The sequence below is a fragment of the Eptatretus burgeri genome, chromosome 8, assembly GCF_056783735.1.
Source record: "Eptatretus burgeri isolate ZD-2024b chromosome 8, Ebu_testis_v1, whole genome shotgun sequence".
Taxonomy (NCBI): domain Eukaryota; kingdom Metazoa; phylum Chordata; class Myxini; order Myxiniformes; family Myxinidae; genus Eptatretus; species Eptatretus burgeri.
In genome coordinates, this window is record NC_140968.1 from 98,322,727 (window position 1) to 98,345,617 (window position 22,891).

General features: G+C 43.7%; 1 protein-coding gene across 5 annotated transcripts in view; it reads left to right on the forward strand.

Annotated features, from left to right (window-relative positions):
* HSF1 (heat shock transcription factor 1) overlaps positions 1–20,283 on the forward strand; it is a 61,096-nt gene extending 40,813 nt beyond the window's left edge. For 2 of the 5 annotated variants that reach the window (XM_085893167.1, XM_085893164.1), the window contains exons 6-13: positions 1,343–1,404; positions 1,589–1,679; positions 1,787–1,902; positions 2,144–2,485; positions 7,750–7,849; positions 11,617–11,667; positions 14,061–14,139; positions 17,665–20,283. In XM_085893167.1, coding sequence (XP_085749293.1) covers positions 1,343–1,404; positions 1,589–1,679; positions 1,787–1,902; positions 2,144–2,485; positions 7,750–7,849; positions 11,617–11,667; positions 14,061–14,139; positions 17,665–17,858 — 1,035 coding nt within the window. In that variant the 3' untranslated portion in view covers positions 17,859–20,283. The remainder of the gene's footprint in view (positions 1–1,342; positions 1,405–1,588; positions 1,680–1,786; positions 1,903–2,143; positions 2,486–7,749; positions 7,850–11,616; positions 11,668–14,060; positions 14,140–17,664) is intronic. The other 3 variants (XM_085893169.1, XM_085893165.1, XM_085893166.1) reach the window with 2 other exon arrangements.
* The last annotated feature ends 2,608 nt before the right edge of the window (positions 20,284–22,891 follow it).

Consider the following 22,891-nt stretch of genomic DNA (forward strand, 5'->3'; position numbering starts at 1 on the left):
GCAAAGATGAACTGCTGAGATTTTGGGTTCAAAGGGTCAAGGGTCATGTGACCTTTACCTGAAAGTCGCACATTTTTGTTACCGTGATAACGTGAACTACTGAAGGGGTTTTGATCAAACTTTGCATAATTATGGACCGTAATGCAAAGATCAATTGATGAAATATTCGGTTCAAAAGGTCAAAGGCTTAAGGTCAGGTGCCCTTTAATTGAAAGTGTGTTGCTGCAATAACTTGTGAACCACTCAAGAGATTTCAACCATACTTGACAAACTTATGGAATGTAATACAAAGATGAATTGATTCAATTTTAGAATGAATAGGTCAAAATTCAAAGGTCACGTGCCCTTTGAAAACCATTTAGCACACCATCACTCGAGTTAGAAGCATCTGATGTCTCGCTTCGAACTTGTCTCTTTTATTCTCTCTCTCTCAAGGGACCTTTATTTTTTTTCATGTGAGCTTTAATTGAGATCAAACGTAACAGTGGGTTGACGTCTGATTCAGGCAAAGGCATATCCCATTCACACATTCACGTGAAACCCTCCTTTCTACTTTTATACATTTTCTAAAGCTCACGGAATAACTGTCACAACACACTAATCACACACTCACATGCAGATGGAGAAAGCAGCCAACACAGGACTTGAGACGAACGTGGCTGTTGATCTTTGGGAGGAAGTTACACTGAGTGCTGGCAGTGCCAGATTGTCATGGTGCTTTTCCCTCCGCAGCCAGTGGGGAACCTTTAGAGAAATCCCCCCTCCCCAAGCAATGTCATCACACAGGTTATCTGTGCTCTATCCTCTAAATGCTGAGTATCAAGCAAGGAAGCAGCACATACCATTTTTTTAAGTCTTTAGTACGACTCCGCCAGGGTTCGAACCGCCGACCTCCCATAGTTAGAGCGGACGCTCCAACCATTATGCCACCGAGTCTGGTGAGGTTTTGGCTTTTCTTTTTTGTTGTTCTTAATGTATATGAAGCTTTCATCTAATCTTTTTCCAAAAAGATATGGCATCAATTGCTTTGCCTGATAGCAGTATTTTTCACGTCCCCTTCGGCCACAGCTCAGCTATCTTTGACCCTCTTTAAGCGGCCTGACCAAGGGCCATGACTTTGATAAGTCTACACCTCCATCTTGTACAATTTGTTCTTCATCTTGTCTGATGATAACATGAAAACACCTTTGATTTTACACTGTTTGTTTTGTTTGTGGGGGTGGGGGTCTGAACCATGCGTCGTCGGACTTGTTGCAAAAAATGTTTTGCCTTGCACTGTACTGGATCTTGTTAATATTCTGTGCCTTCCGCTGTGTGATGTTTTCATGTGCATTGTGTGCAGTTGATCCAATTCTTGCTCACTCTTGTACAGTCAAACCGCCTGATTGGAGTCAAGCGAAAACTGTGAGTCATGGCAACACCTCTCTAACTTTAGATTGGTCTGGTTACCTGTTTATTGCGTGCCAACAGGTATTCTCTTCTCTTCCCTCTGGGTGTGGCAACTGGTTTTGTGGATGACTTCTTTTTTGAATGTCTGTTTGCTGTCATTCCAGTGTTATTTACGCTGTGATGTTTTCCTTTATCAAAGCAGTCCTTTGATGTTGAACGATGAAGCATCGACGCTCCCTTTGCCCAAGTATGGTCGCCCTATCAGCATCGAATCTGTGGGTGACTATCTGGTATGGCGGTAACTTGGTTCTCTTCTCTTGCCGTTTAAACACCATTGCCCCATTTTTATGTTTTGTTTTTTTTGACACCTTTGCTAACCAGGGACCTTTCTATGTAGGATCCATCGTTGCTCAGTGGCAATGGTTTCTCTTCCGGGCAACCCAATACAGATGATGGACCGGTCATCTCTGAAGTGCTCAGTGCAAGTCCTCAGCCACTAGACACACACTGCAGGTAATTTTTTTCTCTCTGATAATTTAATAGCTATGAATTGATCGCTGCAGTATTTTGACAGTTTTTCTTGAAAGTATCTCCAACAGAGACTTGGTTGAACCGAGAGGTTCTATTATTATTATTATTATTATTATTATTATTATTGTTATTGTTTGTTCTGTTGATTGCAAATTGTCACAACATCGTTGATGGATTCCGAGGTTGTGCCTTCTTTGCTGACAATCTTTTATCATAACTTCAGGACGATGAGCCCTGTTGCCATCAAAGAGGAACCGGGCAGCCCAGATGCGATCATAGACCTCTCAAGGCATGCATCTACACCTCCATCTCCATTTTCTCCCTCCAGCTTCATTGACAACATCTTGGCGGGACGAAACAATCAGGACGAAGGGGCTGGTGAAAGAGAGATGGAAGTTCCTACTTTGGTTACAAAGACATGCGATAAAGATCTCCCCCCATGTCTGCCAACAGACCTGGTCCCCGTCTCTGCCTCGGTCCCCGTCTCTGCCTCAGTCCCCGTCTCTGCCTCAGATCCCACAAGTTCTTCCGACAAGCACTGCATGAGTGTGGCGTGCCGAATCAAGTGGGTGCACCAGAGGCCAACCGTTTCCATCCTTCGTGCATTTGATATTTTGGTGATGTAGATTTTTCAAAACTATCATTTTCATCTCAGTCAATGCATTATAACCGAGAAATCTTGTCACTTGTGCACGCCGTACTTGATGCTGTAGCTGAACCGAGTTCCCGAACTCGAGACTCGGCGTCTTGTGCTTCCGAGTCGAGCTGGGTTTGGCTGTCAACTCGGAAACGAATTTGGATATTTTCCTGTTTCACAAAATGAAGCAATTGCAGTATTTTGCAAGTGTTTGCGATCGAAACGTGTGTTAGTGTATGAATCGGATATGCTTCGAACGGTCGTGTTGTTTCTCTTTGTGAGTTTCTCAGCAAAATGTTACCGTAATCGGGCACTAACAGTTACCCGTCGAGGGGGTCATGGCGCGGCGAAGTAAAGGCAGCGTTTACATTTGATTAGTCGTCGAGAGTCACACTTCATTAAAATCGGAATTGAAAAACAATATCGGGCAGCATGCCTGCGGAGATGACAAGCAAGTCTAATCTACACTTTCGTGTCATCGAGTCGACAGTAATGTCTCTTCTTAAATGAACTTCATCATCGTGACAGCCGACTGGTTCAATCAAAAGGCAGCACGTTCTACTTCACAAACCTATGTCTGAGAGTGTCATCGAGGATGTAAAATGAAGTAAAACGCATGAAAAAGGATCTTTTATAACATGTTGTTGTTGTTATGGCTGTTGTTGTTGTTTGTGTGCTCCTTCCGGATATTTTTATATTGCTTTGAGAAATATTACTGCATCCATTATGTGTTCCCATGTGAGCGTGTCCTAAAATCTAAAGGGTTCCTGCTTTAGTAGAAAAATAAATGTTTCGTTCAAACCGCTGCATGAAGAAACCACTTGCACTTCTTCTCCTTCTCCTCTTCGTTCTCCTCCTCCTCCTTCTCCACCTCCTCCTCCCTCTCCTCCGCCTTCTCCTTCTCCTCCTTCTCCTTCTCCTTCTTTGCCTTATCTGCCTTCTCTGCCTTCTCCTCCTCCTTCTTCTTCACCTCTTTCTCCTCTCCCTTCTCCTTCTCCTTCTCCTTCACGGACTTTTAAAACGGGCAAGTTTGTCGTTAAATGAACACATTTTTGTTTCAAGTAAATCGATTATTAGCTTTCCAAACAAGTATATTGCTCATTTTTCCAACGGTATCATTCTACGGCAGCAGAAACCCTTCAGGATGAAGCGTGATGGAGAAACTCAGCTCCGCTTATAGGATAAAGGAATGGAAATAAACTTTGGACGATGAACTAACTAATTAATCGCTACCATTTCCTGCGTAGGACATCGTTGTATTTTAATGCGAGCAGTGCTGTGGCTAGATGTACCTGTCAACGCAGCTTCAATTGACGCCATGCATCTTCCATGCAATCAAGTTACATACGCTCGATTCCAGCTCTTACATGAGCCTCGATCTTGTTTCACAAATGAAATTAAAAAAATTGCAAACTTATTCGAGGTGTAAGCCATATACCTGGTAAGTTTTTGCCAAAATTACCGATCCAGATCCGAATCGAGTTTTTGCTACCGAGTCCCAGTACTAGCCTTACTGACTGTTTGTTTGTGTGCTTTAAAGTGAAGCCACGTTCTTGCTTGACGATCATCGTCATCGTTCGTATGCAGCACATGGGCTGTGGGGGTTTTTTTTAATTATTTAAGTGACCTAAGGCTTGTTTTGAAGCTGATACACACATGCGAACATATGCGACACAACACAAGACTGTTCGAAGAGACAAACACAGCCACTGAACTTGGTGGAACTTTCCAGGGTATTTTGGGTGCTGCTGACATCACAACAATGGCAACGCCTTTCTCACTGCACTCAGCGGGGCATTTCCTCCTCCCCATGGATGCCAACCTATGGGGATTGTCCATCCTCTGTGCTTTTAAATGCTGAACATCAAGCAAGGAAGCAGCACGTACCCTTTTTAACCTCTTTTGTATGATTCAGCTGGGGTTTGAACCTCCAACCTCCCAGATTCATTGTATCACAGTTTTTACAGGGTGCGGCAATGCCACCGATGCAATTCCCCCTGCCGATTAGCCAAAAATTGTAATTTATTCAGGATGCCGACAGTAACTCACCTACTCTTCGCAAAAGACACTGAGGGATCTTTGACATCTACCAACGTTTGTTAGCAGACAGGACGTCGAGTTTTAACGTCAAGCCGAGGGACAGCACATATGTTGACGAAACACCACACCGGTTTGAGTTTATAGTCAAAATAAAGACCAATTACTGCACTGTAGTCCCAAGAAGGCAGCCAAACCACACACACACACACACACACACACACACACACACACACACACACACACACACACACACACACACACACACACACACACACACACACACTTACGACTGGTAAAAAGTTGAAGAACACCCCCATTTTTCCAGTTTTGACTGAAATTTAAGCAGTTTAATGTTTCAATGTACTCTGAAATTAAAGCATAGAACAAATAAACAATTGCAGATAAAAAAAATCTATGGATTCGTTTTGTTGAACAAAATTTAATCAAAATTTTTGACTCATCAAAGTAGCCACCTTTTGTAGATAAAACAGCCGAACATACTTGTGGCATTCTTTCTACAATGGAAATCAAATATTGTTCGGAAAGTTCTTCCCAACACTGTTGCAGAAGTTCCCACAAATGTATTGCACTTGTAGGTTGCTTTGCTTTCACCCTTCTGTCCAGTTCATCCCAAACTAGCTCGATGGGGTTTAAGTTTGGAGACTGTGCTGACCATTGCATGATTTGAAGCCTACCATCTTGTTATTTTCTTCTAAGGTAGTTCTGACATAGCCGGGAGGTATGTTTTGGGTCGTTATCTTGCTGTAGGATGAACCCCTGACCAACGAGGCATAGACCAGAGGGTATTGCATGGCACTGCAAAATGCTGTGGTTGCCCTTTTGGTTCAGGGTGCCAGTCACTCTGTGCAAGTCGCCGACTCTGGATCCAGCAAAAGAGCCCCAGATCATCACGCTCCCTCCTCCATGTTTGAGAGTTGATGTCACCCACTGAGGAACCATCCTTTCTCCTACTCGACGGTGTACAAAAACCCTGTGTGATGAACCAAAGATTTCAAATTTTGATTCATCAGCCCATAAGACCTTCTTCCAGTTTTCAGTAGTTCACTGGCCAGCTTCATGGCCCAGGCAAGCCTCTTTTTTATTTTGCCATCTTAGCAATGGCTTTCTTACTGCCACTCGACCTGTCAAACCTGCAGCTTGAAGTCTTCTCTTCACAGTTGAAAATAACACTTCCTTACTTCGACCAGTGTTAGGCTGTGCTTGAAGCTGCTGTCCTGTGAGCCGCCTATCATGCAAGCTGTTGACTTTCAGAAACTTGTCTTCTGATTTTGTTGTGGCTTTGGGTCTGCCAGACCTCTTCCTGTCAGAGTTTCCTCCAGTTTCCCAGTGCCTTTTGATGGTGTAGAAAACTGTACTCACTGGCAACCTTGGCTTGCTTTGCAATTTCTCCAAAGGAAAGACCTACACTTTTAAGGGTTATAATGGTCGGTCTGTCTTCCTTTGTTAATTGTCTTTCTCACCATTATGATAGCAATATACTACTTCCTGCAGTGCAATATTGTCCAAATAATGCTTCAGAGGGTGTGGCAACACAGTCTGTTCCAACACTGCTTTTATGCAGACAGAGGGATTGGAACTAATCAACAAAAGTTGGGACACCTGCAGGAATTGTTTGCATCAACTTTCAAGGCTTAATTTACTTCCATTGCTGCAGAATAGCTTCAGGTGCCAACCCATTACTTGTTCCCTGAAAAGGGCCTTTTTTGACAACTCTGAAATTTACATTATTTTTCAGTTTTTGGTAACCTAAACTTTTTTTTAACCTCTGGCAGTTTACCGCTTAGCTTTGTACCATTTCAGTTTATTCACTGGACTCTTTAAATTTCAGTAAAAACTGAAAGAATGGGTGTGTTCTAAAACTCTTGAATGGTAGTGTGTATATATATATAATTTCTGTTAACCTCTGCGTGTAATTTGACGTATCTCCTCCAAAACTGCCGGACGGATTGTCACCACTTTCGGCATGCGGGTGCTCTGTGGTTTAATGAACAGCATGGGCTATGTGACATCACGCCAGTCGGACACATTTGGGAATTTTGGGCGATTTTCTAATTTTTTCGTTCGTTTGCATGGCGACGTGTGACGTCACCGCTGAGAGGCGTAATTCCGTCATGACATTATCGGTCATTCGCTGACGTCATTACATCTGTCGTCGACAGACCGTCACCGCCGAGAGGCGTAATGCCACTCCTAGAAAACAGCGTCTGCAATGTAAACCCTCTTCTGCACATGCTGACTACCTCAGAAAGTGAATTTGACACAAAAAAATGTAACAAGAAACATTGTATTTATAGTAAAGATTTATTTTAAAAAAATATTATTTCAGTTAACGTCTGCACATAATTTGACGTTTCTCAACCGCCATCATTACCTGTGTTGTGTCTTGCATGTGTGATCTTCAAATTAAAGCGTCCAAGCGGTGTTCGATCGTCGGATGTGCGCCAAAAAGTGCCGTTCATTGAAATTTGCATTCTGATTCTCGGTCACCCTCCACTGCTCCTGTTCAGTCTAATGCTCGGCCTATATCATGTTAAACTTGCCCCATCAGATGCCAACCTTCCAGTCACACTGCAGAGGATGCAATTTCCAGTCAGACTCGCATACTCGATGACCATAAACAAATCCCAGGGCCAAACATTTGACAAACTTGGAATATACCTCCCAGCCCCTACGTTCTCCCATGGCCAACTATATGTTGCATTTTCACGTGCAAGAGGTTACTCCGATATATCTATCAAACTGGACAATAATTCCTCACAATGATTATTCAGCAACAAGACACTCACCCAAAATGTCATCTACAGGTAGGTCCTTTAGAAAATTAAGGACAGGTAACCATAGTGCATCACATCCCGAATGACACCCTCCCCAGCTTCCCATAACATCAACTATTATTTCTCATCCACCTTTTGCCACCCATTCAACTCCGTGCGGAGCACGGGTATATGCAAGTATATATATATATATATATATATATACATATATATATATACATATATATATATACATATATATATATATACATATATATATATATGATGTTTTTCAAGCAATTTGAATGCAAGGTTCGGTGAACACATCATCATTTTGACATGTGCATCTCTTCTCTCTTACTCCTTCCCTAATCACAGAGATGGGATCTCAGAACATGTGGACAGCATCGATTTCCGGCTGGAGCAACTGCAGGACATGTTGTCTCTTCAGCAATTTGCGAATGACCCTTTCACATTGGTAGATGTCCGCAACAGAATCATAGGAGTGGAATAAGCGGGCAGGTTGAATTTCTGCAAGTAAAGCTTTCCCAATTGCACTTGAGTGAAGGAAATGTACTGCAACAAAAATGGCGCAGGGTTCCATTGGGTTGAATTTCATGTTTTTATGAAACTAGGATACCCACGGTGTGTTCCATTACCAATAAGCTTGCCAAGTTAGCCGTTCCTTATCACCAGTTTCGTTGGAGTGCTTGCTTGAGTGCTTAAGCCACTTGGCAAGCGCTCTACAAGCTTATTATCTCCGCCACCGAAGGTGGACGGATATTATGTTTTTGGTAATGGAACACATGCCCGCTCCTTCCAGGAGCAGCAGCAAGTGTCATGTTATTATCCTCTCTGAGGTTTATAGATTACAGTAGATCTCGGTTCGGGTCCGTTCGTCTGTCGGGGACGTGAAAAGCATAAAATGCTTCAAGAATGTCGGGTTTCCTCCCTTCCGGTTTTGTGTTAAACAGCAGTAGTGACTGTTTAAAAAGGTAATCATTCGTGTTTGTAGTTTGTTATATATTTTTTACCTCTGGTTCGGGTGCCCCACAAAATGCCACAATAAGCTCTTTAGACACGTTAACACGGTGTTTGTCCAAGGAGGAAAACCCCTTTAGGGAGGGAGGGGGGAATATTATTATCCCCGTGATTTTTGAAAAAAAATGGAGGACATTGTAATCGGCTCCATCGTTCGATCTGTCTGTCCATCACGCTAGCTCCACCTAAACAGTTATGCAGAAGTTCACCAAGTTTGGTAGTTATGATCACTACATGGTACAAATGTGCAAGAGCAGTGTTATTTTTGGACCTGCCCCGTGTGGCAGGGTCAAAAGGTCAACGACCAAAAAATGCTATTTCGGGAACATTGTTAAATGAAACTTTGTGTATGTAATCACCATTTGGAGACGCATGAGATATGTAACAATTGTTTTGACCCGCGGTTCATTCCTCAGGGGTGGGTTTCTGCACCCCAGAGGATCACAGGGGTCAAAATGGGGAAGAAAAAAGCCTCAAAATTTTATGTTGGGTCTTTCCTGTTGGAGCTTGTTGCTATCTTTCAGTTTTGCTTTTGGTGAGAAGGATGGGGATTTGTGATGGTGCTCCAGTTACGATTTTATGTTGTTGTTTAATGTTATGCTAGTATCGTTGGTGTTGTTATTACCTTCACCACAGGCGAGGGTGCATTTGGGTCCGTTTGTTTGTCTGTCCGCACAGAACGTGAGAATGTGTATTAATTACATAAGACCCTTTCAGGCCCACAAGATGCTTAAGACACTTTAGACCCCTAAAAACTCTTAAGACCCCTAAAACCCTCAGAACCCTAAGACACTGAGACAACTTGGGGCCTTTAGACCCTTTAGAACCCGAACACCCTTTTAAGATCCTCTCAACCCCAAAGACTCTTTAAGATGCCGAAGACCGTTTAAGATGGTTTAGACCCATAAGACCCTTTAGAACCATATGATCCTTAATACCCTGTAGACCCCTATCACCCTTAATACCCTGGAGACCCTTATGACCTGATAGACCCTATTACACCCTTTAGAACCATTACACCTCTTAAACCCTTTAGAACCCCGTAGACCCTTCAACTGCTTTCTACCCTTTAGATCTTTACACCTTTCAGACCTTTTAATACCCTGCACATTCTTTGACCTTCAGACACTTTTTAGACGTTTTAAGACCCTTAAGACCCCTTCAGACAATTCTGACCCTTGAGACCTTAAATTACAGCCTTTTCGACCTCTTCCACTTTTTAAGACCATTTTGACCCATTTAGAGCTTTTGACCTTTACATCTTTCGACCTTCAAACCATTTGACCTTAATTTTTCATACTTTTGACCTTTACACATTTAAAACTATACCATTTAGAGTTTAGATCTTGGATTTGCTATCAACGACCTTTCATTTTGTACATCCTTCCACCTATTTGCCAAACAAAATACACCACACAAAACAAGTCCTGGTGAGGGTCTGCAATCTCTGATTGCTCTTTATTGTTACTTTTGTTATTAGAAGGGGCCTTGGTAAAATGTCACGAATAAGCTATCTATACACCTCAACACAGATTTTGCCCAAGGCGGAAAACCCCCTTGGGCAGGGGGGTAAATTAAGTCAATACAACCTCCATCGTGTGACCCTTAGTCCTTCTGTCAAGTTTGGTTGAGATTGGATAAGTAACGACCAAATGTATCTTGGTCAGACAGACACACAGAATTGTGTATTTTAGGAGGATAGGGGAGATGTCTGCATGTATAAATGTGGATCATACATCCATTAAGTAGACCAGGAATCTGACACTCCATTAGCAGATGCCTCCCTGCTTCAACCCGTTATATTTAAAATGTACCCCCGATTCACCCCACCCCCACCTGGTGCTGATCAAAAACGACCTTGTTATCAATAATGGCTACGAACCAGCACAACCACCTTCGATCACCAAAAGCCATGTGCAAATCATGTCGGGTCTTTGTCTCTATCTGGAGGCCAATTTAAGGAGGCACGCACAGCACAAGAGAGGGAGCGGTAGGGATAGGGGTCAAGAGGAGGAGGGATAGGGAGGGAGAGGGGTCGAGAGGGAGGGAGAGGGGTCGAGAGGGAGGGAGAGGGGTCGAGAGGGAGGAAGAGGGTCGAGGGGGAGGGGTCGAGAGAGAGGGGGTCGGGAAGTCGAGAGGGAGGGGGTCGGGAAGTCGAGAGGGGGGGTCGGAAAGTCGAGAGGGGGGTCGGGAAGTCGAGAGGGGGGTCGGGAAGTCGAGAGGGGGGTCGGGAAGTCGAGAGGGGGGGTCGGGAAGTCGAGAGAGAGACGGGGGTCGGGAGGTCGAGAGGGGGGGTCGGCAGGTAGAGAGGGGGGGTCGGGAGGTAGAGAGAGAGAGAGAGAGCGGGAGTTGGTCGGGCTGGAAAGAGAACATGCAGGAGGCACAGCAAGTGTGCATGAGTGTGTTGTGTGGAAGAAAGAGAGGAGAGCAAAGCATCCGGTGCAGTGGACAAAAGTGGTTTCCACAAACACGGGATGGCTGGTGGAGAGAAATGCAGAGCCGAGCAACACCATGGGCACGCAATAGATGCAGAGCGACCAAAGGGGGCACAACTGGAGCCATGTGGCACAGTTGCCAAGACATCTCATGGAAAGTGTAGATGCAGAGAGCATTGTATTTGTCAGGCTTCCCTGAAGCGCTGCCCTCAGCCTGGCAGTTTTACCTCCTTGCACTTCCTTGTCCATTTGTTTTTATCCGATTTCCCCCTGCAATTTTTACTTTATTTTGCTTCTCCCCATCAATCCCCCTTTATCCTTGTGTACCTCTCTGCTTGTGCACATACATAAGGTTAAGAGAATGCTATATGAGCTTCTTTTGCCCTGGGAGTGAAAGGGATTAGGATCTTTATTTAATACTGCCTATCTTTAATGATTTTTTAAAATTTTTATTTTGTATTTCATGTCAGTGTTAAAATCATGTCTTATTTTCCCGCCATAACAACAATAAATTGAATGCAAGTAAAAAGGTGCAGAAACGTTTCCCATGCAGTAAAACTGAATTAAGCCATTTGCTCATTTCGGCCTTGAATCTTGTATTTTCGGCACTTACTTGATTACTTTGGGCCTCGTGTCCAAGATTGTGACAATAGTTTGGTCCTGTGCAGCATTGATCCCTATCGTTACTCCTTCACCATAACTTGCCAAAAAATCCTCGAGTGATCCTATATTGTCCATTGCTCCACTCTCCTCCATCCTTTTGTTGCAGATTTTTAATCCCAGTGACATTTCCCTGCCAGACATTGAGGGCCTTTCAACAGTGAGTGTTTGTCTCAATTGTCACTTTTTTCTATACAAGTGTCCAGACTCATGGAGGAGCTCAACGACAAGGGGAATTAGACTTGCAGACAACCAAAGTGTATAGGTGGAGGAGGTATACGAGTAGGAAAGGAGAAATAACACAAGAATAATAATTGCCCAGAAAGGTCATGAGAAAGGACACCATCAAGGGCCACTCACAGTTTCCACTCAGATGAAATCTGATGATCACTTGAGCAGTGGACCCTGAATACCAAAGCAAGAAGGTTTCAAAATTGAAGTTGCATGCCAGACTGTGTCAAAGGGTCGAGATATATCCAGAGAGGTGATTTGAACCTCTTGCTCATAGTTTGGGGCCTTTCAAGAACTGTTTAACAAAATCCAAAATAGAGGTGGTTAAGTTACTTGTGAAAAGGTGATGATTGTCTAAATTTTTGTTTTCCTAGATTTCAGATTTATTAATAGTGGGGCAACTTAGCATAACAATTGTGCATTATGTGAGGAAAGCACCAAATTTGGCACACTAGTAGCCTATCATATTATGAACAGATTTGGATATTGGGCCATCTCAAAATTTTTGATGGCAGTGGAAAATGGCTGACACAGCCATCAGCGGCTGAATTTGAGATGGCCCAATATCCAAATCTGTTCATAATATGATAGGCTACTAGTGTGCCAAATTTGGTGCTTTCCTCATAAAATGCACAATTGTTATGCTATATTTAGTTAAGTTGCCCCACTATAACTCCACCACTGAAGGTGGAGATTATGTTTACACCCGTCTGTCTGTTTGTTTGTGTGCAAGATATCTCAAAAAGTTGTGGACGGATTCGGAAAACTTGGAAGACACGTTGTGTTTGTGGCAAGGACGAATTGATTCGATTTTGGTGAAGATCTGGATACGATAATTATTTAATTTTAAAAGTGATTCGTCACCATTGATAGGGCCAAAAACGATATATAGCATGATATCTCAAAAATGTATTGGGCCAGATATGTTCTTATGGTTCAGGCATTACCTGGTGGAGGTATGCGCTCTACCGAGGCCCTTCCAACTTTATTTGTATTTATCTATGCCAAAGTGACCGCTGATTAATGTGACCTTTGCACATCTCCAGTCGGTTCACTCCAAATCTGATTTGTACATGCTGCAGTCCCCTCAACAGTGGGGTGGGGTGGGGGGGGCAGTGGCAGAGACAGGGAGAGGGGTAGGAGGGAGAGGGGAGGAAGGAAGAGAGGAGTAAGGGTGGAGGGAGGACGGAGGAAGAGAGGAGCAAGGATTGAGGGAGAGAGGATGGAGGAAGAGAGAGAGGACAGAGGGAAGGGGGAGAGAAGAGGGAAGAAGAGGACAGAGGGAGGGGGAGAGAGAGGGGATGGAGGGAAGAAGAGAGAAGGGGGGAGGAAGAGAGAGGAGTTAGGAATGGGGGAAGAGTTGCATATAAAATGGGGTGGGAACATTTAAGACCCACGCTATCCACTTGACACAGGCCTGCCTGCATGCTCGCACATGCACAAATAGGAAAAAAAATTGCGAGTATTTTTGAATATTGAGACGAGACCTTCCCTCGGGATTTGAGACTTCACTCAAGTGACTTATTGACAACTCTGTTGCAGAGTGATTCTCGTGATTGCAAGTGATTATCATCCTGCTTAAAGGGCAATTCGCGCATTGCGTTCCTCCAAGCCCATCCCTCGGTGTACTGCAGTTAGAGCAGAGGGTGATGGGCTCTTGATTTTTATTTGGATTTTGGTTAGATTTTTGGTGAACTGATTAGATTTTGGTGAAGATCCGGATCTGACTACTATAATTTTTTGAGAGATAGGGCCGAAAATGATATATCGCACGATATCTCAAAAAGTTGTGGACGGATTCGGATGAAACTTGGTGGACATGTTGGGTGTATGACGAATAATTGATTCATTTTTGGTGAAGATCCAAATCCAGATCTCGATACGATAATTTTTTAAGTGATTCTTCACCATTGAGAGATGGGCCAAAATGATAGAAAGTACGGTGTTAAAAAGTTATGGAAGGATTCGGACAAAACCTGATGAATGAGTTGGGAAAGTGATAAGAACAAGGTGATTAGATTTTGGACCGGCCTATCAGTGGGATAAAAAACGTAAACTGTTCACCCTGGTGGAGGGATGCGCTCTGCTGAGTGCCGTTCCTGTTTAACTGTTTAAGTGGTGAATTTTTCCAGAATGCAAGATGAAAATATGGTATTTTTTTCAGGCAAACTGAATAAAACATGTTGTTTATAAGGTAACCATATAAGGCAACCAAAGGAACAAATGCTGAAATAGGAACAAACAATACGGATTGTTGAACAGTGACGCTGGTCATAATTGTGGCCAACATAACTCAAACAGTTAAGCATGCAATTACTCCAGTCTATGTCGCTTCAGATGCAAGACCTGATGGAAGAGGTACATAAAGAAGGTGATGGATGCAGCAGTCTCCACGACTCCGGTATATTTTAAAGATCTACGTGACCACCTGTTTGTTTTTAGTCTGTGCAGGCTCCTAGCTCTGCATTAGTCCAGCCGGCAGTAGCCTTCTTCCTCGGCCTAGTCTGGTTTGCACTTGCTTTTTTTTTTCCAATTTGATCTTCCCCTGCTCTCCTCCCCTTTTACAATTCCATTGAGCTCATGCAAGATTCCCGTGTGCTTATTGGGTTGTGGGACTACGCCCAACAGTTTAACATCTCAATTTTTGCTTTCAACCCAGTTGCCCTTTCCATCAGAAGAATCATTTTAGTTTTATTCACCAACTTCTTTTTTAATCCTGAGCTTTTTTGGGGGGGGGGGGTGGTGGCGTAAGTGATCTGAAGTTGGTGTGGAAATGAATTAATTACTTTGCTCTTCTGAATTGGTATTTGTACAGCGGTTCACATAACTGGTACTCAGATACTCGTGCGCGGTTTAAAAAAAAAGCGGACTTCAAAGATTCTCCGATAGCTCAAAAGCGTACGAGCACAACAGAGACTTTTGATGAAAGGTTTTCTCATCTCGTGCAGATCAGATTCTTCCGTGATAATTCTGATATACGGTGATTTCATCATTGAATTGTACAAAATTAAGCTTATAAATTACAAGATTATGTTTTTTTTTTTTTTTTTTTTTTTTTTTTTTTTTTTTTTGTATACCTTGGTCGAGGCTCGTATGAGAGCTAACACACAACTCACAGCAAGGAGGCATGAGACAAGAGGGGCGGGAGTGGAAGGGACAAAACATTGGGGAACAGACACAGGTGAACTGTGGAAGGGAGAGAGATGGGGATGGGACGGGGAACATGGCGAGGGGAAGATGGACATTAAAGGGACTTTCAGGAAGGAAAGCTGGAGAATTGAAGGAAGTGGGCTTGGGTGGATTATCGGGGGTAGAAAAGATCGAGGATTTGGATGGGGGAAGATAAGAGGTGGTGGTGAACAGCTGTTTTGAAAGCCTGAAGGGAAGAATGGGAAAGAATAGAGTGAGGAAGTTTATTCCAAAGGCGGGAAAAAGAGGAATGAAAGAGTGAAGATGAGCAGTGATTCGTGATTTTGGTAGTTTTACCAGAAGGGGTTGTTGGCGGACCTTGAGCGCCCTGTGGAAATGTGGTTGGGACAAATCGCAGAGAGAGCAGGGGGGGCAAGGCTGGAGAGGAGTCGGTAGAAGACAGAAAGACCACCGACCAACCTGCGGTGATTGAGTGAGAGGCCCAAAGACTCAGCTTCATTGCGGGAGATGCCAATGATCTTAAAAGCCCTGGTTTCGACAGCGTGAAGTCGAGAAAGGTGGGAGGCAGGAGCACCAGCCCAGAGGGGAGAGCAGTACTCCATCAGGCTACGGACAAAAGCTTTGTAAGTGGTCAGGAGCTCAAGAGGGCCGAGGAAGGACTGCACGACGGAGGATTCTCAGTCGGCGACTGGCTTTTGAGGCAAGGTTGGAAATGTGACTTTCCCAGGAAAGGTCATGGCAGATAGTGAGACCCAGAAGCTTGAAAGAAAAGACTTCTTCCAGAGGATTGTTGAGAAAGTGGATGGGGGGGTTTTGTAAACGGTCCTTTCGAAGAGACATAGTGAGAGTGTGAGATTTGTCTGGATTGAAAGACATGTTCCACGTGTTGGACCAGTTTGTGATTTTATCCAGATCTGCAGTGAGCGAAGAAGCTGCTGCTTGCCGGTCTGAGGGATGACAGATGGTACGGCAGAGGGTTGAGTCATCGGCAAAGAGAAATAGAGGATTTTCCAGAGAGTCCGAGAGATCATTGATGAAAACCAGAAAAAGAACAGGGCCCAGAACGCTACCTTGAGGAACTCCAGCCTGCACAGGAAGAGGGGATGAAAGAACTCCATTTAGGGCCACACGTTGACTGCGACAGGAGAGGAAGTCTGCGAGCCATGAGTGGAGATGGCCTTGAATACCATGGGCAGAGAGTTTGGTGAGTAGGGCAGGGTGCCAGACTGTGTCAAAAGCACGTGATATGTCCAGGGATACGGCTCGGATTTCCTGTCTGGCATTGAGGACCTCCATCCATTGATGGGAGAGCAGTAGCAGCATATCTAGGGTAGAGTGACCTGGTCTGAAACCAAATTGATGATTGGAAATCAAGCCATTGGAGAAGAGGAAGGATTTCATGTCTGAAGCGATGATGGATTCCATAACCTTGCTGATGATTGGGAGAAGGCTGATTGGTCTATAGTTACAGGGATCTGTTTTTGCACCTTTTTTATGCAGGGCAGTGATGTTAGCAGATTTCCAAGCAGATGGCAGATGACCTTGGGAAAATGAGAGGGTGAATAGAACAAAGAGAGGGTGAGCAAGAGCAGAAGAGCAGGCTTTGAGGACACGTGGGCTGATGCCGTCTGGACCGGTTGCAGAATCTGACTCGAGGTTTGAAAGCAAGCTCTCCACCTTGTCAGGAGAAAAGGATACAGAGTCCAGGGACAGTTGGGTGCGACTGGGTAAAGTGGGTAGAGATAGTGATGGGTTTGGGACACAAGATTTAGCTGCAAACACCGAGTTTAGACATTCAGCTTTATCACGTGTGGAATCAGCAGTGCGGCCATTTGAGGTAAGGGAGGGGATGGAGGGGGAACATACACCAGAAACAGATTTGATTAAACGCCACCAGGATTTTGAGGAGGGAGAGAGGTTTGAGAGTTCAGACTTGAGATGAGAAAGATGTTGTTTTCTGGCTCTCCTGAGGGTAGATACACACTTGTTCCGAGCTTTGTGGAAAGAACTGAGATTGCCCTCAGTTGGGTTTGCTTTCCATGAGGCAAAGGCAAGTTGTTTCAGGACAACTGCCTCGCCACAAGCTTCAGTAAACCAAGGGCGGGAGGAAGGGTAAGACAACTGAACACGAGAGGGGATAAATCTGTGCATGAGGGAGAGCAAGTTTCTTTGAAAGAATTTGATGTTGTATTATAACTTGTAACTTCTAAGATTAAAAAAATAATAGATCTTCGGAGAACGAGCTAGCGAAGAGGAAGGAGGCTCAGGAGCGTCCAGAACAAAAAAAAAAGAGTGGTTTTGCGAGTGTCTTAGCTGGAGTGAACGTTCTGAGAGACTACTTACAGAGGAGTCAGATGCATACAAAGCTGAGTGGTGCATTAAAACTCAGAGTGTTTTTTTGGGAAAGCAGACGAGTGCGCTCGAAGCTGCCAAATTTTTTTTTTTTCGTGAGTACCAAACCATTTCTGCTGTTACTCATTGGAGAACCTAATTTAAAAAAATAATAATTGCGTGAACCCCTGTATTTGTATCATCATTGTTATTATCATTTGCATATCGTGGGTTGAGAGACATAATGTTGGAACTGAAAATTTCCCATTTCCTGCAAATCGCGGATGAAAGATAAATGGTGTTGAAAGACATGTCGAGAGCCATTTTATTCAATTTCGCCAAAAATGCAGTTACAACATTATGTCTCTCAACCCACGATATGTGGAACTAATTGTTCCACTTTTTTGTTTTCTTCATTCTCTGACATTTCTGTGCCTGTTTTTAGGGAAGCAGCTCGTACAATATCCAGCTCCTCTGCCAGCAGTTTCGCTCCTTGACACCGACATCCCTTCACTGTTGGAAAATTCGCCCTTCATTTCGTCTGACCTATTTGAGCTCTCCGGGGATACGAACGACTTTGGATCGAGCAAGGATGAACAGGGGTCACTGGTCAATGATTTACAAAAATCCAGCTCCTAATCCACTTGCCTCATATACAAAACACTCGATGTGCAAAACGGCGCAGTGGACGCTATGCCAAAATCGTACCCTAAGAGCCTGTGCACCCTCCGTCTCGCAGTCCTTCCAAGCATCATTCTTTCTTCAATACCACAACGGGAATACTTGCTCATCGGTGGATCTGTAATGTCATTCAGCAGAAGTGACTGTCCACCCAGCTACTCTGACATACTTCGTGTTTGAGCATTGGATTAGTTGGTACTGGCATTGAAAGTAGCATTGCAATGGTGATTACAATGGCCCAATACAGCAGTGTGAAGCTTTGTTTTCTAACAAATAATTAACACACACACACACACACACACACACACACACACACACACACACACACACACACACACACACACACACACACACACACACGAGGTGTGTTCAAAAAGTATCCAACCTTAATTTTTCGTGCGTAAACAAATGAAGCTAGGGAGGCGTGGTTTGGTGCACATATGAAGGCGATCCTAATCCATATGCGTGAATATTTTCCCGCCTGCAGAAGCTGTCAGTCGCCGACAGATCGCCGATGAGTGAGGAAGTGTAAGTGAGCGCCATCGGATTTTCGTTTTTGACAAAATGACAGAAAAACTTGAACAACGTTACTGCATCAAATTTTGTGTAAAGCTTGGCGATTCCCAAGTGGAAACGATTCCCAAATGGGCACCACACAGATAAAAGAGTGGTGCAACTGCTTCAAAGATGGTCGCACATCAGTGGAAAAGTGAAGCACGTTCTGGTAGGCCCTCAACATCCCGAAATGAGATAGTCATTGACCAAGTGAGGACCCCACTAATCTAATGCAGGATCGTCGAATCACGATCAGAGATCTTGCAGACGAGGCGGGTGTCAGCATTGGATCCGTTCATTCCATTGTGACTGAGGATTTTGGCTTAAGGAGAATCTCAGCGAAGTTCGTGCCAAAGCTGCAAACGATCGAGCAGAAGCAACTCCGTTTGGAGATCGCACAGGACATGCTGGAGACTGTGAACAGCGATCCCAACTTCTTCAACACAGCGATCACTGGTGATGAGACCACAGTGATCCGTCATTTTGTCAAAAACAAAAATCCGACGGTGCTCACTTACACTTCCTCACTCATCGGCGGTCTCTCGGCGACTGACAGCTTCTGTAGGCGGGAAAATATTCACGCATACGAATTAGGATCGCCTACATACGTGCACCAAACCACGCCTCCCGAGCTTTATTTGTTTACGCACGAAAAATTAAGGTTGGATACTTTTTGAATACACCTCGTACACACACACACACACACACACACACACACACACACACACACACACACACACACACACACACACTAAAGGTGGCTAACACATTGGAACGTCAAGAGGTTAATGTAGTTTTGAATTTAAAATTTTTCCAGTGCAGTACCATGCATCACATCTGTCCTGTTGCCCACCGATTCCAAGGTACATCTGGAATGTTCATATGGATCAGAGCGATACAGCAAAGTTATTTTGAGGTCAAAATGCAATTGTTTGGCTTATTGGTTATGTTACCTGACCCTTCGTGATGTGATCCACCTGTTGTACCAACCAGCAGCGATCCCACTTACCAGTTGTTGGCCCGACCAGCAACGACCTTCTTTGCCAGTCGTTGGCTTGAACCACGGTTACCTGCCTCTGATTGTTGGCCAAACCTGCGGTGATCCAACTCTTAACGCTCCACGTTTGGAAGATGCTAAGCATCATCATATTGCTGCAATGATGCAAAGAAAATGAAGACGCCATCATTTGTTGTCATTTTATTTGCACCAATGGGCCGTTAGTTTGTATTATAATTTTACTTGAAAGCTGATGAGTTTACTTTAGAGTGCAGAATCAATATTTTGTACCTGTATCCTCACAACGTAGACCATCGTCGTTTTGTTTCAAGGCACCTTGCCAGAAGTTCATGTTGCAGTTGCACGTAGGCTCTCCTCGGTTTTGTTTATCATTCTAGACGGATACTGTTCTTTTAGGTTGAGTATATCATGGATTAATTTAGTGTTTGAATGACAAACCCATCGTAGGTGATTTTCGCCGAAAATCTCGAATGGAAAATGCACATCTTGCCCCGATGTAACACGGATAACATGCTAGCCAAACGCACCAGTCGTATCTTTCATATTCAGGAATCGTACAGTTAAACTTTGCCAATGTGATAAGCCTCCATTACCAGTTGTAAAATACTGTACCAACGGCTATCAAACATTTCCTGCACAGGTTGCATTCTGGCTAAAAAGGGGAGTTTACTCATTCCTTTCCAAAGCAGTATAGCAATTTTTTGGGGGTTCTCTTTTTGAAATTCAAGCTTTAAAGTATCGGTTGTTTCATTGTGTACAGAAGCGGATGGGCGTTGTAAACATTTGCAAAACAATAAACAATAAAACCTGTGCCTGTACGTGTCAGGTTTATGCAAGGACAATCCTCCTGGAGTGGTAAAGATGTACATTGTTTACGACGGATTGTTTGAATCCAAGAAAATGTTGAGGTTATTGTCCCCACCCTTTTCCATTGACCGAAAGCATGGTTTTGACCAGGATGGCCGTTGGGCCTCATGTTCCATTCCTCCTGCCTGGCGCTGATCCAGAATATCGTTCGTGGAAAAGAAGACGATCGGGATGGATGCGCATCGGCAACAGCACGGGGAGTTGCGTGAAGACAAGGTGGGCAAAGCTTGGATTTTTTTTTTCTTTATATCATTATATGTGACACTTATTTTGGTCAGACAAGAAACAACAAACTCTGTTGCATTGTGGTTAGTGCCTCCACTATGAGTCTGGGAGGTCAGTGGTTCAAGTCTGGCCCTGGCTGAGTCAGACCAAATACTGCACGTGAAAAATCATACGTCTTCCTTGCTCGACACTCAGCATTTAGAGGGTAGAGCACGGACAACCCCCATATGTTTGCTATCGAACGGATGTTCAGCTAAACACGCGTTAGCAGGCACTTGACTGTTAGTGGACATTAAAGATCCCTCGAGGTCTGTCTTATAACGTCCAGTCGGTATAGAAAATCACTGTCCCGTTCACTTTTTGCTGTGGATAGAATATTTTTGTCTACCGTATACGATGGTGAGTGCTAAAAGATAATGTTACGACATACAAGCTGAAGTACGCGGTTTTGCCCGAGCCGTTCGGGACCCAGAATCACTTGCACACAAAGAAATTCGATGCAATATGTATTGAAATATTTCCTGCATGACAAATTGGGGAATGTTGGCCTTATGGTTTCGTATGAATTACCAATCTTGGGTGTTGCAAAATGCGCTTGGACTTGTATAGAAATGATTCACCTTCTAAGGATGCCCAACATGGAGGCTGCTTGTCTTGCACGTTGATCCTCAACCCGAGCCTGTGTCTGAATTGACCTGTAGAGTGCCATTCTCTTTGCCTCTGATTTGTTTCTGTCCATCAGGGGTCTTTTTCAGTGGCATTTGGCAGTATTTATAATGCAAGTAAGGTTGGTTAAGATATTTCTTAACAGAAGTGTTCCCTTGGGAGTTTCCTTGAAAGTTGACTATCAGAATCAAAAATATATTGGTGGCCCAGAAGCAGATCACTTGCACACAAAGTTTGTTTTCATGACCTGGGCATGCAAAATGAAAGAAATAAATAAAAATCGATCAATTGGCATCGTTAATTGACCCCATGCAATTTCCGCTAACAGGTGTTCGATCACCTCGCATGAACAAGGTGGTGGTCTAATAAACCCGGAGGGGGCAATGCGTCCTAAATGTTCCTTTTCCAGAGCTATCTCTGAGTGCTAGTGAAGCCACCAGAAGTGTTCCAGTGGGTATCCTACCGTGCCGATCTTGGTGATGCGGCAGATTAAAATTTTAAAAGGCAACAAACAGATCGGACAGAGTCTGGGAGGATTTGAGGTCGGGGATAAACGTACTAAGGGAATACACAATTTCCATTATGAGCTTGCATACATAATATGACCTCAGCATATGATCTCCACAATACATATTACTTGATCGCGACAGTGTATAAGCAAATACCTGAACATGGACTTAAGGCCTGAACATGGACGTGTTGTAATAAACCTCTGTAAAGCAATCTTTTCAACAACAGGCACACGTGTAGACACTAACAATTAAGTTTGTGTTCTTGACAACAAATCCCGACAACCTCATATGATCTTCACAATACATATTACTCAATCGCTCCCAGGGAAGAAACCCAGGCAATGTATAAACACAAAACCTGATTGAGGCCTGAAGTCCAAATATCTGGTTTTATCTGGGGTCAATGTTTTTTTTTTCTCCAAGCATAGCCCTCGACCTTCCTCTGGATGAAGGAGGAGACCATGCAAAGTTTTTTTTTATTGCATTGGTTCCCGTAGGGTCCAAATGCATAAACGAACACACAGACAAACTTTCTTTATATTTAGATATTTGCAACCCAACCACTGTGCCAAGAGTAATAATTTTCAACATAATGGAGGGAAAGCATGATGTACGTTTCATACACTCCAAGAGGATTTCACCGAGGAAACTGAATCTTTCAACAATTAATGAAGGCATGCTGTCATTATGCTTGTGCAAGTTTTGTTTGATTCTATCAAATTTTGAATTCCCCTCCCCCCCCCCACGTTTTTGGCATTTACTTCCTTTGGAGTGGAGGGGGTGTAATTGGAATTATCTGAGCTATATAACGACGATGTATTATATATGAACATAAGTGGGATGCAAGTTTTTCCTCCATATGTACCTTAAACATGTTTTTCTTTTTGGTTTTCAGGAGTGATTGAGGCAATGCTCTGTTGCCTATGCATTGCCCAAATAAAGGGACGTGTTTACAGAACATGTTGCTTGTTTAGAACAAGTTCGCCTGCATGGCAAGTCCTCTGCTAATACCAATTTCCCTTTCAAGGAACTTTTCAATTCATTTATTATTTTGCAGGTAGTTGAAGACATATTGTTGTGAATCTGGAAGCCATGAGCACTCAACATACAGGTCCTATAGAACAGTTATATCGGTAAGCATGTGTTGT